Raw genomic sequence first — 21,175 nt, 5'->3', positions numbered from 1 at the left:
CACTCAAGGACATTCACAGAGTTGTTCTGAAGCCACTCCTTTGATATCTTGGCTGTGTGCTTAGGGTCGTTGTCCTGCTGAAAGATGAACTATCACCCCAGTCTGAGGTCAAGAGCGCTCTGGAGCAGGTTTTCATCCAGGATGTCTCTGTACATTACTGCATTCATCTTTCCCTTTATCCTGACTAGTCTCCCACTCCATGCCACTGAAAAACATCCCCACAGAATGATGCTGCCACTACCATGCTTCACTGTAGGGATGATATTGGCCTGGTGATGAGCGGTGCTTGGTTTCCTCGAAACGTGACGCCTGGCTTTCACACCAAAGAGTTCAATCTTTGTCTCATCAGACCAGAGAATTTTCTTTCTCGTGGTCTAAGAGTCCTTCAGGTGCCTTTTGGCAAACTCCAGGCAGGCTGCCATGTGCCTTTTACTAAGGAGTGGCTTCCGTCTGGCCACTCTACCATACAGGCCTGATTGGTGGAATGCTGCAGAGATGGTTGTCCTTCTGGAAGGTTCTCCTCTCTCCTCGGAGGACTCTCTGAAGCTCTGACAGAGTGACCATTGGGTTCTTGGTCACCTCCCTGACTAAGGCCCTTCTCCCCCCGATTGCTTAGTTTAGATGGCCGGCCAGCTCTAGGAAGAGTTTTGAACTTCTTCCACTTACAGATGATGGAGGCCACTGTGCTCATTGGGACCTTCAAAGCAGCAGAAATTTTTCTGTAACCTTCCCTAGATTTGTGCCTCGAGACAATCCTGTCTCGGAGGTCTACAGACAATTCCTTTGACTTCATGCTTGGTTTGTGCTCTGACATGAACTGTCAACTGCGGGACCATATATAGACAGGTGTGTGCCTTTCCAAATCATGTCCAATCAAATGAATTTACCACAGGTGGACTCCAGTTAAGCTGCAGAAACATCTCAAGGATGATCAGGGGAAACAGGATGCACCTGAGCTCAATTTCGAGCTTCATGGCAAAGGCTGTGAATATTTATGTACATGTGCTTTCTCAATTTTTTTATTTTTAATAAATTTGCAAAAATATCAAGTAAACTTTTTTCACATTGTCATTATGGGGTGTTGTGTGTAGAATTCTGAGGAAAAAAATGAATTGAATCCATTTTGGAATAAGGCTTTAACATAACAAAATGTGGAAAAAGTGATGCACTGTATATACACCCATCAGCCACAACATTAAAACCACCTTCTTAATATTGTGTAGGTCCCCCTCATGCCACCAAAACAGCCCTGACATGCTGAGGCATGGACACCACAAGAGCTCCAAAGGTGTCCTGTGGTATTCGGCACCAAGACGTTAGCAGCAGATCCTTTAAGTCCTGTAAGTTGAAAGGTGGGGCCTCCATGGATCGGACTTGTTTTTCCAGCAGATCCCACAGATGTTCAACCAGACTGAGATCTGGGAAATTTGGTGGTCAAGTCAACACCTTGAACACTGTCATGTTCCTCAAAGCATTCCTGAATAATTTTTGCAGGGTGTCAGGGCGGATTATCCAGCAGAAAGAAGCCACTGCCATCAGGGGATACCGTTGCCATTAAAGGGTGGTCTGCAACAATCTTTACGTAAGTTGTACATGCCAAAGTAACATCCATATGAATGGCAGGACCCACAGATTACCCAGAAGAATATTGCCTAGAGCAGGGGTGGGCAAAGTCAGTCCTGGAGGGCCGCAGTGGCTGCAGGTTTTTGTTCCAGTTACTTAATTATTCATTTAATTAAACCAAATAGTGCATGATAAATACACACAGGTGTAAATGGAAACAAGCTAAATTGAGGACTGCTGGTTTCTTTTGTCATTTGAATCTTATAGCTAATAAGGAGCAATTAAAAACCAAGAATACAGCTGTTTAAGCCTAAAACAGGCAATAAAGGTTGAAAATCCTAATGAGTGACAAGATAAAAATGAAACAGGAGTGTTACTTGAACAATAAGGGCTTCTTATTAAGCAATTGGGATGGAACAAAAACCTGCGACCACTGCGGCCCTCCAGGAACGACTTTGCCCACCCCTGGCCTAGAGCGTCACACTGTCTCTGAATGTGATTTATCAGACCATGCCATCTTTTCCCATTTTTCCAGTTCTGATGCTCAGTTGCCCATTGTAGGCATTCAGCAGTAGATAAGGGTCAGCACAGGCCCTCTGCCCAGTGCACTGTGTATTTTGACATCCTTCTTGGCCAGCATTATGTTTTTCAGGTAATTTGAGCTACAGCAGCTCTTCAGTGGAACTAGATCAGATGGGCTACCCATCATTCTTGCACACAAATCAATGAACCCTGGTTGGCCATGACCTTGTCACTGGATAACCAGTTGTCCTTCACTGGACCAATTTTGGTAGGTATTAACTGGCATACTGGGAACACCCCACAAGACCTGCCGTTTTGGAGATGCTCTGACCGAGTCATCACCTTCTAGAGTTGACTGTCCACTTGACAGGTGACACTGTAAAGAGAGAATTAATGTTAATCACTCATGCCAATCATTCACCTGTCAGCAGTTTTAATGCTGTGGCTGATCAGTGTACCGTATCTTTACAGTGCTACTACACTGTTGTGAGTATGTACATTTAGCAAACATGTCTTAACCAGTCTTACCATGGGTAGGTTTCTTTAGCTGTCTCCTCAAACACTTTAATATTAATACAGTTTTTGATTTGAATAATTCACTAAATCTTTAAACAAAAACAAATATTCTTATACACTATTTCATCTGCCATATTCCCAATGCAACCAGACAGTTCCTCTTTAAACAATCGAATACTTACCACTGAATCCTAGATGGGGAGACCTGCTCTCCACATTTCCCAGTCAATATGGACTAGACATTATAGATTATCTAAGCCACAGACTGGCAAAGCATCCATAACTCCTGACAAATTGATATGCTTCAGGCATTGCTTAATTTTTCTGCAGATCTGTCATTAGTTAAGTATGGGAGTGGACACTCCCACTAACAAAGACATAGCAAACAATAATGCAAACATTAGAGTTAATCAATAAATGGCTGTGAGCAAGGAAGGGTGGCAGACACTAATTTCACAATATACAGTATACGTCATTGAGATAAATGAATAATGAAGCACGATGTGCATGCAGATGGTCATATACTGCAGGGGTGAAGAGTTGTTGTAGCTGCAGGGTTTTGCTTAATTTGAAACCAATCCCTGCCAATAACAGAACTTATTTAATTTTAAATTGCTAGTGTTTTTATTCTGGCATGTCAGGTCATTTTCATATCATATTTTGCACTAACATTAAGAAGTTTTTCTTTACACAGAGAACCATAAGTGGAAAAAGTGACCAAGCAGAATGGTAGACAGTAGGACTTTAAGGACTTGATGTTAGTTTGGTAGAATTATATGGATAGGACTAGCAAGCTTTGTTGGGCTGAATGGCCAGTTCTCATCTAGATTGTTCTAATTAACCCCACCGCTTTCATGCAGAAGGCTCCAAAAGCCCAACACTCCCGGGGGGTGGGGTGGTCTCATTTGTACCCGGACAATCCTAAAGGACGGAGCTCTGAGCTCACATTGAAAAGCCGTGAAGGCTACTTTATCTTCTATTTTTCGCCCTTGAGTGCTTGTTTTGTTGTTTACTGCCTAAAAATTAAAAAGGGCGATCCGGCTGGCACCCCAACACTTTCTACACATTCCTGTACTCCTTCCACCCATCCACAAGCGCTGGTTCCTTTGTCATTTACATTTTATTGCTAACAAAAAGATTTATAACATTGAATACAGCTGCTTAAGACTAAAAAAAGAAATTAAGGGTGGGGAATCTTAACAAACAAGACAACTAAATGAATTGTTTGAGCAGTAAGTGTCTTCAACTACAATATCTTTTTGCTAATATATCGGGCTAGAACAAAGACCTGCAGCCCCTATGGCCCTCCAAGACCGACAATGCAAAATATGAGGTACATTTTGGTCTCCATGATGGTGGTGGATGCATTTATAGTACGATATATTTAGTTACAATAAAAATATGAATGAGGACTTTTAAGAAATGCATAAAAACATTAAAAAAGCAACAAAACTGAAATTAATGCAAAGCATTGAAGTCTTTTAATGTGATTACAGGTGCTGGTCATAAAATTAGAATATCATGACAAAGTTGATTTATTTCAGTAATTCCATTCAAAAAGTGAAACTTGTATATTAGATTCATTCATTACACACAGACTGATGTGTTTCAAATGTTTATTTCTTTTAATGTTGATGATTATAACTGACAACTAATGAAAGTCCCAAATTCAGTATCTCGGAAAATTAGAATATTGTGAAAAGGTTCAATATTGAAGACACCTGGTGCCACACTCTAATCAGCTAATTAACTCAAAACACCTACAAAAGCCTTTAAATGGTCTCTCAGTCGAGTTCTGTAGGCTACACAATCATGGGGAAGACTGCTGACTTGACAGTTGTCCAAAAGACGACCATTGACACCTTGCACAAGGAGGGCAAGACACAAAAGGTCATTGCTAAAGAGGCTGGCTGTTCACAGAGCTCTGTGTCCAAGCACATTAATAGAGAGGCGAAGGGAAGGACAAGATGTGGTAGAAAAAAGTGTACAAGCAATGGGGATAACCGCACCCTGGAGAGGATTGTGAAACAAAACCCATTCAAAAATGTGGGGGAGATTCACAAAGAGTGGACTGCAGCTGGAGTCAGTGCTTCAAGAACCACCACACACAGACGTATGCAAGACATGGGTTTCAGCTGTCGCATTCCTTGTGTCAAGCCACTCTTGAACAAGAGACAGCGTCAGAAGCGTCTCGCCTGGGCTAAAGACAAAAAGGACTGGACTGCTGCTGAGTGGTCCAAAGTTATGTTCTCTGATGAAAGTAAATTTTGCATTTCCTTTGGAAATCAAGGTCCCAGAGTCTGGAGGAAGAGAGGAGAGGCACAGAATCCACGTTGCGTGGGGTCCAGTGTAAAGTTTCCACAGTCAGTGATGGTTTGGGGTGCCATGTCATCTGCTGGTGTTGGTCCATTGTGTTTTCTGATGTCCAAGGTCAACGCAGCCGTCTACCAGGAAGTTTTACAGCACTTCATGCTTCCTGCTGCTGACGAACTTTATGGAGATGCAGATTTCATTTTCCAAGAGGACCTGGCATCTGCACACAGTGCCAAAGCTCTGTTCTTGATTGGCCAGCAAACTCGCCTGACCTTAACCCCATAGAAAATCTATGGGGTATTGTGAAGAGGAAGATGCAATACGCCAGACCCAACAATTCAGAAGAGCTGAAGGCCACTATCAGAGCAACATGGGCTCTCATAATACCTGAGCAGTGCCACAGACTGATCGACTCCATGCCACGCCGCATTGCTGCAGTAATCCAGGCCAAAGGAGCCCCAACTAAATATTGAGTGCTGTACATGCTCATACTTTTCATGTTCATACCTTTCAGTTGGCCAACATTTCTAAAAATCCTTTTTTTGCATTGGTCTTAATTGATATTCTAATTTTCTGAGATACTGAATTTGGGACTTTCATTAGTTGTCAGTTATAATCATCAACATTAAAAGAAATAAACATTTGAAATACATCAGTCTGTGTGTAATGAATGAATCTAATATACAAGTTTAATTTTTTGAATGGAATTACTGAAATAAATCAACTTTGTCATGATATTCTAATTTTATGACCAGCACCTTTATAGTCTGCTGGGACATTTGACCTATAACACCATTATTTATGTATAGTGCTTAAAAATGCCCTTCTAGTTTGGGACTTGCAGTGAAAAATGTCTTTTTAATGTATGCAATAAGTAAATTTATGAATACATACAAGAGTGCTATGGTTCCAGAAGGTTTAATTTTCTCTATAACTTATTTTTGGTCTTTTTTTTTTGTTGCATTTATAAAAACCCTTGAGGAAACCACCCACAGCTGACTTTTTGATAATGTACACAATAACACCATCTGAGAGTATTTATTTCATATTTTATTTTACACAACATAACAACACAGCAGTTGTTGTTTTTTTTTCTTTTTTTTTCTATACAGTATGTCTTTTGCCTGAAAACAAAGGCAAAGTCAGTGTCACTGAAAACAAACTTTGATCTTCTTCTTTTAAAAAATATCGATTTAATAACAGGTCCCGAAGCAAGAGTTGCTCTTTTTTTTATTATTTGTTTTGTTTTTTTTTCTCCTTCTAGTATATAGGAAATGGTAATTTCCTTTGTAAAAAGGCTTTTTGTGAAATTACTTCCCTCCCCGATTCCCTATTGTCACACGACTTGTTCCTCATGGTTCATCCTACCGTGAAAGTGGGAAGCCAGTGACTTTGAAGGGTTGTAACTGCTTATTTCTTTTTTCTTTTACGTTTTCTTGACACATTTATCTTCAACTCGTTTAGTTACATCTGGGGACAATGCCGTGTGGTTGCTGTTGTAACGCCATGTGAGCATGATGCTGCTTTTCAAAAACCTTATACACAAAATTATCGACTGAGACAAATGGAATCCCAAACCCCCAAAAGGCAACGTTACCCACACTGTTTGTTTCTTCTGGTTTTATATTTTTGAAGGGAATACAAATGAAAAAGTCACACAGTGCTTTCCAGTATCCACTCCGAACTTGAAAATGTTGCCTTCCCACTGTCCACGTCTGAACCTTCTAATTGTAATAGCATGCCATTCATTGATAGGCTTCTTTTGGACCACAAGCTCCCCAACCTTTGGGAACTTATACAGCAGTGGTATTTAGACAAGTCTTCGTTTAAAGAATACCTGCGCTTAGCTCTCAGGCTGTCTGCTGGCAAGGTCAGGTATTTATTAGGTTTAGAGTGTACTCGTTTAAAAGTGGGGGTTTCCTTGGCTTGCAGCACAGGAGAGCAGCTTGACTGCTGTAATGCAGTAGAATTATTCCGATTCGTATTCTGAGTCTCGGCATTAGGAAGTGCCTCGATCTTGGGCTCTGGCGATGCCTTTGTCCCGGCCTTTCGTTTTGGCTTTAAAGAGCCAGAGGAGCTGGAGGTCCAGTTCTGGGCCATCATAGAGGTAGTGGTGGAGCATTCTGGGATAGAGGAGGATGTCTCTGTAGAATGGGTCACAGTCTCACCAAGGAGAGTCTTGTGACACTGAGCACTCTCATCCTGCCCCAAAGCCTGCTTCGAGCTCGAGTGTGGTAAAGACCCCCCACAACTCTGGGCTTGTGCCCCATTGGTTTGTGAATAAACATTGCTAACCTTTGTGGCCTTGTTTGGATCACTGTTGTTGCACACTTTGTAGCGGATCATCAGAATAATAATGAAGACAAGGACGGAAGCCACGATGATGCCCCCTATAATAATAATCATTGTTCCACCAAGAAACTGTGATTGCATAAAGTGACAGCGGACATAATCCTGTTCTGTTGTGAACTGAATGCACCCCACAACTCTAGTTGCAGTCAGGGAGGTAATTCCATCATCGTAGATAGCCAGGACACACAGGTCGTAGAGGGTTCCAGCAGCCAAGTTGTTAACAAGAAAGTTTTTGCTTGTGGGCGGAATCATTCTGGAAGACAAAGAGACCATAAGTTAGAATGCATGCCTAGGCCACTCTGCTGAAGAATGTCAACATTTCAACACACACACACACTGGTACTGCATGTAAAATTTAGTGTTATTCTTTCAATTATTTGTCGGACCCCAGCCAGCATCTAATCTGGATAGGAAAATACTTCATTTATGATAAACACATCTATCAAAAACTAGAAAACACTCGTCGTATTTTGCTTTTGTGCGATGGTACTGGACTGACTTTATCATCTATCTTGATTAAAAAAATGTAGACATTTTCAGGACCTGTTGAATAGGATGGAGGTGCCATGGTCGCTGAACACGAAGAGCAGGACACATAATACTACATTTATCCTGTACGCACTTACAGTCTAACAGATGCCAAAATGATGCCCTGTGGTTAAATCATGCTCATTTCATAGCAGTCATTTTAAGATCTACAAAATCGAACTCAGAGATGTGGACAGGCATCACCCAGAAGTGATGTGCAGATGACAGGATCAAACCATCTCCGTGCGTGACATTTGTTCATATGGATCATCCATTCCATAAAACGAATAAACACTCTTAAAAATACTGGTTCTTTAATGGCATTTTATGGTTCTTTACTAGGTGGTTTGGTTTGTCGTAGCTCTATTGCTTAACAAAGTACCTTTGAATTCTGGGATGGGTTCTTTGCATATGACTTTGGTCCTTTGTGCTTTGAAAAACTTCCTAATATGTATGAAAAAATAGAAATCTTTAATGTATGGTAGGCGACCTAGCAGGACACTAATAAATTAAGATAACCTGGACTTAGCCTGTGTCACTGTATGCAGCAAAAATCCTTTAAAAATCATGAGCCATTGGTATTTCCCAAATCTGTTCCTATCTATCCATGGGTACTGTATGGAGCCTATTACAGATCTAAATAAATAAAAGTTCTTTCTGTAACCCTCATGTGGATGGGTCTTTTAGGAACCAAAAATGGTTCCCCTGTGGCATTTCTCTGAAGAGCCACTGCAACATCTTTATTTTTAAGAGCGCACACACTTAATTTTGAATCTTTTATGAGCTGAAAGCATTTTTTACATTTTTAATGAACATTAAGCATGTTTTTTTGCTAACTTGTACATAATTTAGGTTCGGAAGGATGGAGGATTCAGTTCTGATGCCAATTTTTGTTTTTAACAATTACTTACAATCGTTGAAATGATTTGGCACAGTTTCGGAGGCCATACTGCTTTGTAGATGGGCACTGCCATTTTGCATGCTCCTTTGCCATGATGTGATTCTGAGTTATCGTAGGTGTGGTCTCAGAGGTGTCAAACTTTGCCATCTTTAGCGCTACTAGTTAAAAGGCCACTGCTGATGTACATTTCTGATCTAAGATTGTGGATTACTCAACATTTGCTTGAGATTCCTTATGCTAACAAATACTTAAGTTTACTGACCTTTATGCCTTGAACTTAACACTTTGATTTCTTATCTCACATTTTGGTTTTGACCTTCTGGTTATGACTATGGCTTTCTATTGACTATGTCTCTTCTTCTAGTGCTTTTCTAAGTTGTGTGTTTTTTTCATCGCAAAACACAAAGGGATCCCCCAGCCGATCATTCTTCAAGTCTTTGCAGTACGCAAAAGCTGAGACTCTTGGAGAGAGAAACCAAAAGCTGGGAAGAACACAAAAACTCAACATGAAAAGCACCATAGACTTGAACTGAATGGGGTATCTAAGAACTGTGAGGTACCAGTGATACACCAACTTAAGTATCTACTGTGTAACCCATAGGTTTCTTTTTCAGTCTGTCAATATTTTATTGTACTGTATGTAGGACATTTCCTAGTGTATATCAATACTTGACAGTTAGCAGCATATGGAAACATGTGACTCAGTTAAGATAACCTAAAAATGTCCTTGGAAAACAAAGTGTGCAAGCAGTGGGATTTGACCCAGAAAGAAAAAATAGCCCATACATTCTAATAACATACAAGATCATGAACTGACAGAGCTTCTCGAAGGATCCCTGGGTTAGCTAATAAACAGAAGGAGGAATGATCCAGAACTTGTTGCACTTCTGTCATTTCCCATTGTCAATTTCAGATTCTGCCCACATGAAGAATAAGGTGAAGTAAGGCATCTGGGAACAGTGGCCCTCCTAGACTCAATGCTACAGAAGATCACTCAGTAAAAGTGATTTCACATATGTTGACTACAATTGATTTATCAGTTAAATTCAAGAAGTTAATTCACTTGCATTTTTCTGCTGTATTTTAACAATACAGCATACAACAGTTACATTTTAGCAATGCTTTACAATACCATTAAGCCGGTTTGATTCCAATAAATACATAAAGCCACCATAGCCCTCTATGGATGGGATTAGTTTTACACCAGGTGGTGGGGTAAAGTAATTTTTACTGGAGGACCTTTGTAATTTTTTCCTGTCCGAATCACTCATATCACTTTTTACGAACTGTGTGTTCATGTCTCAGTAAAGATTACAGAGCTTTTTACGTTCTATAAAAAATCCATAAAAAAATAACCCAAAGTTAAATTAGTCACGTGAAAATGAAATTTTGTCATTTGGGTGATTCGGCATGTGACTAAAACTAAGCTGTTTGGCTTTCGTTTTCAGAGTACTTGTAGAGCCTGTTGGATTTTTTTGCACCATGTGTTGTTTTTGTACAATTTTATACTCCTGCTGGTTCTAACACACTTAATTCTATTCTGAGTAACAAGATGCAACAAAGTGCAATACGAGATAATTAAAATGTGTGATAATTCACTGTGAAATACAAACTAGGCAGAGCCCCAAGTTGTAAAACAAGCAGTAACTGCAAAGAAATGGATTAAAAGACAGAACTGACAAACAACAGGGCCTGTTGGGAAAAAAACAAGCATTGCAGGCCTAAAATACAAGACAGCAAAGGTGGGCCAGAGTTAAAAGTTGACAGTCATGGAGCCTCAGACACAGACATGGGGAGTCCAACAAAGGAGAAACTTTAAAGCTACAAGAGTGATCACTCAGCACTTGAGCTGTCATTGTTTAGCACATGATTTATGGCAGACAGTTCTTGTTGATCATACTGCTTTTATACAATCACGGATACCTATTTCACTTATAGCACACATGTAGAAATCATTTTAAATATTCTATTAATTATTGTTTTAGAGCTTATGCAAAGTCAGCCATACTAGAGGTACTGTATATAATATGGCTTCTGTGATTCTTAGGCCAACACTAAAGTTATCATCCAGGACAGACATTCACCTTTAACTGATCATCTAGCCTCCAACATCATAAAGCAGGAAGAGTCTGCACAAAGGCATGGTTTCAGTCATTTTTAGAACGGTTTAAAAAATAAACTTGACTCTGCAATTTAAATAACAATAGCCTTTTTTCACTCAGCTATGTGTATTTTAAATCTGTTTTTGTGAACGAGGAATTGGTTCCACACAAGCTAACTTTAAAATGGAATATCTAAAGGTGAATGACTGTCCAAGAACAGGAGAAACCTGATGACATGAGATCCATCCTAGAGATAAGGCAGATTTCCATCAATATAGAAAGTGTCTAATGAAATTAGAAGAAGGTGTACTCCAGGCAATTAAAAAATGCGCCCTACACTACTGATTGTCTATTATAGACCCTATAGCAGGGGTGGGCAAAGTCAGTCCTGGAGGGCCACAGTGGCTGCAGGTTTTTGCTCCAACCCAGTTGCTTACTTAGAAAGCAATCCTTGTCAATAATTCAATTTCATGGCTTGTTAGTGCTTTAATTCTGCCATGTCAGGCCATTCTCATATTTTAGATATCATCCAAATGATTTGAAGTCTAAAATGGATGAGTAATACTCAATCTTTCACTTTTTTCTCTTCACCTTCCTTCCAAGTATTTAACTATACCAAATAGTGCATGATAAATACACACAGGTGTAAATGGTACCAAGCTAAATGGAGAACTGCTGGTTTCTTTTGTCATTTTGCATATTATTACTAAAAAGGAGTCATTTAAAACCAAGAAAACAACTGTTGAAGACTAAAATAAGCACTAAGGGCTCAAAATCTTAATGAGCGAGACAACTAAAATGAAGCAGAAGTGTTACTTGAGCAATAAGTGCTTCTTATTAAGCAACAGGGTTGGAACAAAAACCTGCAGCCATTGTGGCCCTCTAGGAATGACTTTGCCCACCCCTGCCTTATAGAGTATAAATAAATAAATATCATCATAATATGAAATGATATGATATGTCATATATATATATATATATATATATATATGGTTGAAATAGTTTACTGTCAAATATCCATATATATATATATATATATATATATATATATATATATATATATATATATCCATCCATCCATTTACCAACCCGCTGAATCCGAACACAGGGTCACGGGGGTCTGCTGGAGCCAATCCCAGCCAACACAGGGCACAAGGCAGGAACCAATCCTGGGCAGGGTGCCAACCCACCGCAGATATATAGTGGTGGACGGATGGGGGCTGTGCCCAGCCAGGACGCCGAGAAGGACTGGGAGAGGGACTATGCCTCCCCCGGACCATGAGAGGGCAGCCGCCCTGGTTTGTATGGGGGCCACAGGAATTGAGCATGGACTCTCAACCCTATAGGGGCTCGTGGCCACCGCCAGGGGGTGCCCTGAAGACTATGAAGCCCTGGACGTCAGCATGGCGGAAGGAATACCAGGGACACCTGGAGTGCTTCCAGGTGCTCACGCGGCACTTCCGCCACACCAGGAAGTGCTGCAGGAAGCTCATCAGAGGGCACCTGGAGCACGTCCGGGTGGACATAAAAGGAGCCGCCTCCCTCCAGTCGTCAGCTGGAGTCGGGTGGAAGAGGACGAAGCTTGGAAGAGAGGAGTGGAGGCGGCGAAGAGAGGACAGGATTGAGGGTGTGTGGTGCAGGGGCACTGGGTTGCGTGCGGGACATTATTTATCGTAAATATTGTAAATAAATGTGTGGTGGTGTTTGAACCATTGGTGTCTGCCTGTCTGTGTCAAGGCTGGCTTTCCACAATATATATATATATATCTAATATATACATTTTGTGTAAGACGGCCGGGGTCCATGACAAGCCGGGACACCCCTGCACAGTATATTCAGGGGGAGCAGCCTTGGACAGTGCAATACCTCCCCCTGGACTCTCGATGGCCGCTCCTCTGGGGTGGAGCAGTGCCATGGTTTCCCTCAGGGCTCCCTGGGAATTGGAGTTGGGTGCAGCCCTGTTGGGTCCCACAGGCACCACCAGGGGGTGTTGTGTTTGGGACTCCTGAGCCCGTGTGGGCAGCATATGCATCACACCCGGAAGTGCAGCCGGAACTCGGTGATCAAACACCTGGAGCACTTCCAGGTGAACTATAAAAGGAGCCAGCGACCACCCCTCAGCGGCCAGAATCGGGAGAAAGAGAACAAGGTTGCCTGGGAGAAATGGTGGTGCCAAGAAGAAAAAGAGAGTAAAAGTGCTTGGTGTAACTGGTGTGTGTTTGGGACTGTGTATTGCCTATGGGGTTCACGGGAAAGACGTGCCCCACAGGTGAAAAAAAAATAAACATTAGTTTTATTTTACACATGCGTCCATGTGAATCTGTCAGGTCGAGCTCTATATAGCGCCTTATTCACAATATATATATATATATATATATATATATATATACTAGGGGGCTTTGCCCCCTGCTTGCTTCGCTTGCCATCCCCCCCCCCAGCCAGCGCTATGCACCAACCACTTTGCGTCTCTGCCACTCGCATATGCGGATTTCACTTTCACCAAACAATAAATCTTTTCATTCTCACAGATACGCCTCTTCATTAGGAAGGAACACTACTTTTACCTGATGGCAACATGAATTAGATGATCTACAAGTCTCCGCCTTTAAAGTTTAAATCCGAACAATATACTCAATCTCTTTTTGCTATTCCATTATTTCACCAAGTAATCATTTCCGTTTGTTTGCGCTAATGTGATCTTTACTATCATTTTTTTGAGACTTTCGAATTTTAGTACTTTCATTATCTCTAACCTGCTCTGCATGTGTATAGCGCCAACGTTTTTGAATTCTTTACGACATTCTACTTTGTCATCTACTGTTTGTCTTCTATCTATCTATCTATCTATCTATCTATCTATCTATCTATCTATCTATCTATCTATCTATCTATCTATATACACACATGACATATACATACAAAAAGCAGGATAGAATACCTGAATTAGTGCATGAATTTTGAATAACCATAAACAAACCCCCTTGGAGGTCTTCACATTTTATTGTTATACAAAATTGAAGACAATAGATTTAACTTGGCTTTTTTGACACTGATCAACAGAAAACGATTTCTTAATGTCAAAGTGGAAACAGATCTCAGTAAAATGATCTAAATTAATTACAGATATAAAATGCAAAATATTTGATCTCATATGTATTCACCCCTTTAATATGACACACCTAAATCATCACTGGTGTTGACAATTAGTTTTAGAAGTCACAGAATTAGTACAATGGAGATCATCCGTCTGGGGTTTCAGTTGAGTGGAGTGTAAATGCATCTGAATGTGGAAGGGCAAAATTCTGGTGAGTCCATATGGAAGTCAGACCTACTCAATGAAGACAAAAGAACACACCAAACAATTTCATGAAAAGGAGACTGAAAAGCACGAGTCAGGGGATTAAGACAAGAAAATGTACAAGTCAGTGAATATCCCTTGGAGTCTTGTTAAATCATTTAATAAAAAACTGAAAGAATATAGCAGAGCTGTAAATCTGCCTACAGCAGGCCGGCCACAAAAATTAAGTGAAGTCTAGTGAGGGAGGCCACCAGGAAACCTATGGGAACTCTGAATGAGTTACTAGCTACAGTTGTTCAGAGTGCAGAGATTGTGCAGACAACAACAACTCCTGGGCGCTTCACCAGTCACAGCTTTGTAGAAGAGTTGAGCCATGGTTTAAAAAAAAAAACGGCTGATAACTTGGCCAGAGTTTGCCTAAAGGCACTTGGGAGATTCTGAAGTCAGCTGAAATAAGGTTCTCTGGCCTGTTAAGACCAACATTGACATTTTTGGCTATCAGACTAACTAAGCTTAACAATGCACAGTACCAGAAACACACTTGTTCCGCCAAGAAGCAGGGTGGTGGCAGCTTTATGCCGTGGGGATGATTTGTGTACAGCAGGCTCAGGAAGGCTTGCATGGGTAAAGGGTGCAAAACTTGGTGGAAAACCTGATGCACTCTGTAAGTTATATGCGCCTTTGGAGAAGATTTCTTTTCCAGCAAGACAAAAACCTCAAGAATAAAGCCAAAGCTACATAGGAATGGCTTAAAACCAACAACATGAATATCTTGGGAGTCGAGTCCAGATCTCAGTCTAATTAAGTATTTGTGGATGGACCTGAATAAGGCTGTTCACTCACAATCACCATACAGCCTGATGGAGCTTCAGTAGTTTTACATGAAGAATGGAGAAAAATGTCAGTGTCCAGATGTGCAAAGCTGATAGAGAGAGAGTGACTTGTGGACACAGACTGAAGGCTTGAATTGCTGCTACAAGGTGCATCTACTAAATGCCGACTTGAACAGGATGAATACTTAGGCAACCAATTATTTGGTGTCTGACTGCTGCCACATGGGAACACGGCCACTCTTTAAAAACTCCCTCTTAAACAGTGTTTTAATGGGAAATAATCACACTCTTGCACACTCTTGCCCCTCCTCTATGCGGGATCAGCTGCCGCCTTGTCGTACGACGTGCTCCTCACGTGGGGCTCTCGAACATTTAAAAGACTGAGTTGCGGCCATCCTAATGTCTCACTCTCTTGTACTCTCTCCACCAGACCCAGTCTACTCTGGTTGCTGCTCCTGAGCCACTGTACCCTCTTGAAGAGGAAGACTTTGTGTTCTTTTGACCAAGCCGTCCGTGTTTCCTGTGGGGCCACACCGCTTCTGAAAGGGACTTGTGTTTGTAACTGCCAGTACAGCAATAAAGTTTTTACTCCTCGGAAAATCTTCTCTGCTGTTCTGTACAACTTTATGACCCAAGCTTGACAGGAGTTTTAGATTTGTAATTGTAATAGACCACTTTGCACAGATCTGTTTTCTCTTTGACATTAAAGTATTTTTCTGTCGATCAGTGTCAAAAAAACAAATTCAATCCACTGTGATGGAATGTTGTATTACCAATAAAATGTGAAACCTTTAAATGGGGTGTATACTTTAATGTATGACCCTAACTATAATCAGCAACATTCTGAATTGAAATAGTTCTGTAGCGGTGCTACTAGGAGGTCAGCGTGGCTTTTAAAAAGGGGCCAGTGACCAAAAGGAGGTGAGGTGCTTTTTGTAATCTGTGTTCCAAGTTCCTGTCTGTCTGCCTTCTGTTAGGTTACCTGTACTTATTTGTTTTGTCCTGGATCGTTTCGTTGTTGGGGTTTGGATTGTCTGCTGCCTGCCTGTGTACATGAGGACTGTAAGTGGATTCATGGCAATCCTGCAAGGAAAGGAGCGTTCCTGAACCCGTCCACCCATCTTAACCATTTCAGGAACTACCGGTAGGACTATCTTTACATTCCCATTCAATGTGCGGATCTCTGGACTATCTATTCTCATCATTACATTTCATTTGTTGCCGTTTTCATGAACTTTGCTGTATGAGTTTTGTTTGTGCTGTGTATATTTAATGTAATATCGCTGTAAGGGGAACAGGGGTGAATTTGTTGTTTTCATTATTAGTGTTAATATATTCTTTATTTGCTATTTTATTTCCATTGTCTTTTTGTCACTGTTTGTGAGTGCGTGCGGGTCGGGCCAAGGCTGGGTGCGTCCCTGAAATCTCTAACATAAAAATAAATAAATCACCGTCTTCTCGACGGTGTGAATCTCAGCAGCACCTGACTGCTACAGTTCAATTAAACTGGTCAACAAGCATTTTGCTACTGGGATTCTTTCATCTGTACTTTAACAAATTTCACTTGCTGACTCCAAATCTGAAAACTGTCTTCGTCCAGCACATCCCATTTTTTACTTATGATGTTCCAGGTCTTGGACAACTAGGGTGACTGGACAGTAAAGGCGATGCATTTCAGCATTTAAGAAATAAGTTTGGTCTCGAGAAAAGTGAAGCCAAAAATAAGGAAGGTGTTTTTGTTGGCCCCTGAAGTCCGTGAACTGATGCTTGATGATGAGTTGAAAAGGAAACTGAAGCCAACTGAATCAGCAACAACAACAACAACATTTATTTATATAGCACATTTTCATACAAAAAAGTAGCTCTAAGTGCTTTACATAATGAAGAAAAGAAAACAAAAATAAAAGACAAAATAAGAAATTAAAATAAGACAACATTAGTTAACATAGAAAAAGAGCAAGGTCCGATGACCAGGGGGGACAGAAAAAACAAAAAAAAACTCCAGACGGCTGGAGAAAAAAATAAAATCTGCAGGGATTCCAGGCCACGAGACCACCCAGTCCCCTCTGGGCATTCTACCTAACATAAATGAAATATTCCTTTTTGTATTTGGGGTTCTCATAGAAGGACTTGATGATGATAGTCATGCAGACTTCTGGCTTTTAATCCATCACTGTTGGAACATCACGGTGCTTTGAGTATCAGCACCCTCATTCGTGCAGGTTGTCCAGAATTTTCTTGACAGTCACAGAGCAGAGAATTATACTGAGCTTGTGGAGAACCTGCTGAAAGTATATCAGCTTAAGGGAGCCAGAAGGTCACTGAAGATGCATTTTTTACTTTCTCATCTTTACTTTTTTCCACCAAATCTAAGCGATGTCAGAGATGAGCATGGGGAAAGATTTCATCAAGATATAAAGATGATGGAAAACTGATATCGGGAAAAATTCACTCCAAGCATGATGGGTGACTACTGTTGGTTCTTGCAAAGAGAGACGGATGTGCAGTACAAGCGCAAAAGCGAGTGCCTCCAACATTTTTGGGCACGCTGACCTCCCTTTTATATTGAGGTAAATTAACATAAATATACTTTAACGTGTCTCTGATATCGTCTTCTGGTTTGTTTTCAGAATAAACACATCAAAACAATTTTGGTGGTAAGTAGTCCAAACCCCAAATATCGTGTTGATATATTATATTGATATTCAAAAGTGTCAAAACGTCAGTGATGTGTATCTCCAAAACCTGACATGCTAGCTTAATTCTGATTTCATATATGAAATCAGTGTAAAAAATTTAATTAAGAGATGCTCTGAAGCTCCCAGAAGCAAACAAAAAATATTTTTGTGTTGACCAGTGTTATATAACATGTTCACAATCCTTTTAGAATTAAGGCAGATTTCCTGCTTTTTAAAAAGGTAACCGCATCCTATTGATTACAGTAGACACTCACCTCAATAAGATTCTGTTTTAATAGTTATAACTTGCAAATTTACAATCTTTTAGAATTAGTGCTTCTCTGTTCTGTAAAAACCTTAACTCATAAGGTTTACATAATTAAACTGTATTCAGTTTTTAGTTATATCTTTTGTGTTTTACCATTCATCCAGTTAAGGTCTAACTGTTCTGTGGAGTACAGCACACCATCTCATCTAGTATGTGGTCAACAGCCAGAGTTGGTCATTCCAAACTTCTGTAAGTAAAGTAGTAAATTCCAGCTTCTTCACAATGGTCTGGCCGGGACAGAAATACAACCTTCCCGGGATTTTCTCCCAGAATAATGTTAAGGAGGAATCCATTCTCAATGTGCAAAACACTTCAACTGGCAGCTGTCCTACTCTGAAATATTTCTGCATTGCCCATCTTTTAACTGTGTCATGCAGAATAAGTCTGACTGCCTTATATGGTAACCCTGTTTTTAGTCATATCCATTAACACATCCTTTCATTTGCTGCACACAACTCTTAAATATGTGTGTGTCAATAGAGGCAGATTGACAAGTCAGCTGCAAGCTTTGTCTAAGGATTTGACGCTCACTTCACCACCACCCTCTAGTTCTGTGCCAATGCACTGACATGGGGGTTAATCTCACAACCAACTATACCTTTCACTCATGAAGAAGACCAAGGTACTTAAATTCCCACACACACCAAACCATGCTTTTCTAAGAGAGGGACCATAACCATAAATTTGGAACTGCTGATGCTCACTCCAAAGGTGTCGGCTGCAAACCTCAGAGGCAAGAAGGTCAGCATCATCAGCAAATCGCAAAGACGCTGCCCTCAGGTGCCCAAACTGCATATTGTCTGAGCCTGTTTACACCTTGCTATCTTGTCTTTTGAGACAGAGGGGAATTAGTTCAATAATGGCAGGTTCTATAGGTGATCTTGCAGTAAAGCATCTCCACACCACGACACTGCCAGTGCCACACTTGACCACTTTTTTAAGTTTCTTATTGTGGCATGTAACTAGTTTTTTTTCTCAATAAAACCTAGGGGGAGTCTGTGCATATTTGTGTATTTCTTACAAAGAAATGTAAACCTCGCCACCTTTCACTGCTAATTAACTTCTTTTCCCTTCATTTTAATAGCCCTGTTATTAAAGATTCAGTCCTCTGAATGTATTCCTTTCTTCATTAAATGATAGCCAGACAGAAATGAGATGTGAAACGAGCCAACTGATGACCAGCTAACCTGGGATTAAGCAAACTCCAACCAGTCTCTTAATGAAAAGCCTATTAAACCCGTTATTTAATTCCATGGCTTGTTGCTGCTCTCATTCTGCCACAGCAGACATTTCCATAACTGTTGATTTTTCTGTTTTTTCTAAGAACACCGTCACAATGTTTTGGTGACCTGAGAGATCAACCCTACTTAGACCATCACCTTTCTTTATTTTCAGATATTGTGTGATGGGCACAGGGGAGCTGGTCATGTGGCGGCTCGTTTTGTGTCTCATTATTGGTTGGCTGCTAATTAAGGAAAAAGAGACAACTAAGGGGCCTGAGTCAAGTTAATTAAAACTAAGGCAAAATAAGTTAATTAGCACAAGAAACAGGTCACTAATGAAGAAGAAGGTTAGAATGAAAACCTGCAGCCACTGCGACCCTCCAGGACTGGAGTTCGACACCCGTGAGTTAGACTATTAAAGTGTTTAAAAAGCAAATTAGCTTGGGAATGTCCATTTAAAAATCTTTGTGAAAAATTCGACTATAGTCTGTAGTAATTTGCAATGAACAACACCTTTCAATCAAATGTAAAAAATATCATTCAAATTTTTTTCCTTTTTTTTTTTGTATTCCCAGGTTCCTTACAATTATTTCATTCAGTGTATTTGTGACAGTAGAGACATGAACATTGAAGCAACACAGGCCTGCTCCCCCAAGATGCTGCTTTACGTTTCTTTCTGACTTCATGGACATTTGGTAACCACTCTTTGTACAATTCAGTACATACTCATTTTTTCCATATGGACAATATGGTGGTACTATGGTGCAATGGAGGCCAAGAAGCTTAGAAATAACTCTGTATCATATCCCAAATTGAATGACATTAGGATCTTTTTATTTAGAAGTTTTCAGTAATATGTTTTGAAATGAATTTGAAAAGTTAGTGTATTTATACTGGGCCGGTCTGGTTTAAATAAAGCCTTATTTTTAATTCTAGTACTTAAATCTTGGATGATGCCTTTTTCCAAAGGGACTTACAAGATCAGTATTCGCTACAACTGTTTACACACAACTTATACATTTGATGCATGCAAATTAATGGAGTTGCTCAGAGTCACACAGTGAGTTGAAGGAAGCTATCCACCCTTTATTTGTACTGAATTGTAGGAGATTATTCACTTTGTCACACTTCTAAACAGCCTGTTTGATTACCTTGCGTACCAACCAAACACTTTGGTGTCTGATCTCTGGCTGCTTCTCCTTTATATGTTATGACAAGCCACACATCACATGACCAAATTCACCATGGAAAGGACATGATATGAACACAGCAATGCATATAACGAGATAGGCAAACACTGTGCCAATGGTGCTGAACAGTCTGCAAATGAATAATATATTCATAAGCAATTCTTTATGGCTAAACCTGCGCAGTCTGCTACAATTAATCTAACGTTTTCACAAATTGCTTTGTGTTCAATTCTTTGTTAAAAAACTGCAAATTATGCACTCTAAAGCCACATTCAACATTTCCACATTAACTTCTTTTGTAACCTCTGTGTGGCTGCCTTGACTAATTAGCTTTATTTGCTTTATACTTCTGTAGTGCCAAAGGGCATATTTTGCTATTGTTGCTCAGTAAATATAATTTCTTTAACTGCTCATCAGTCATGAGATTACACTTGGGACTGAAACATTTCCCATGACTCAAAGGTTACTTTCTAATTTTCCAAATAACATATTAATTTAAAAACGTATAAAAGAACAATTTCCAATTGTATTTATTTATTTATTTTTTGCCGTCTAAGAGAGGCCTAACAAATTTTATAACCTGTTCTGTCTGATTTAGATTTGAAATTAAAAGACTATGGTGACAATACTGTGGCAGGTCCATTTGAATCCCAGTCTCCCACTCCAATTCTTTGCCTCATCCCAAAGATTTACATGTTAGGCTAATCAGAAAGTATAAATATACTCAGCATAATGAATGTGTACTGTAATGGACTTGCATCTCATCCATGGTTAGTTCCTGCCAGCAATGCACCCCACCATATGTAACTGGCTTAGATGGGTTTCAAT

General features: G+C 40.2%; 1 protein-coding gene across 1 annotated transcript in view; it reads right to left on the bottom strand.

The window, feature by feature from the left end:
* Positions 1-5,943: 5,943 nt before the first annotated feature.
* The window catches only part of lrfn5a (leucine rich repeat and fibronectin type III domain containing 5a), a 214,585-nt gene continuing 199,353 nt past the window's right edge, over positions 5,944-21,175 (bottom strand). Inside the window, exon 4 of the mRNA XM_028821878.2 lies at positions 5,944-7,519. Coding sequence (XP_028677711.2) covers positions 6,568-7,519 — 952 coding nt within the window. The 3' untranslated portion in view covers positions 5,944-6,567. The remainder of the gene's footprint in view (positions 7,520-21,175) is intronic.

Source organism: Erpetoichthys calabaricus, chromosome 16 (assembly GCF_900747795.2).
Source record: "Erpetoichthys calabaricus chromosome 16, fErpCal1.3, whole genome shotgun sequence".
Lineage (NCBI taxonomy): Eukaryota > Metazoa > Chordata > Cladistia > Polypteriformes > Polypteridae > Erpetoichthys > Erpetoichthys calabaricus.
Note: the sequence above shows the minus strand (reverse complement) of the source record. Positions and strands in the feature narration are given on the sequence as shown.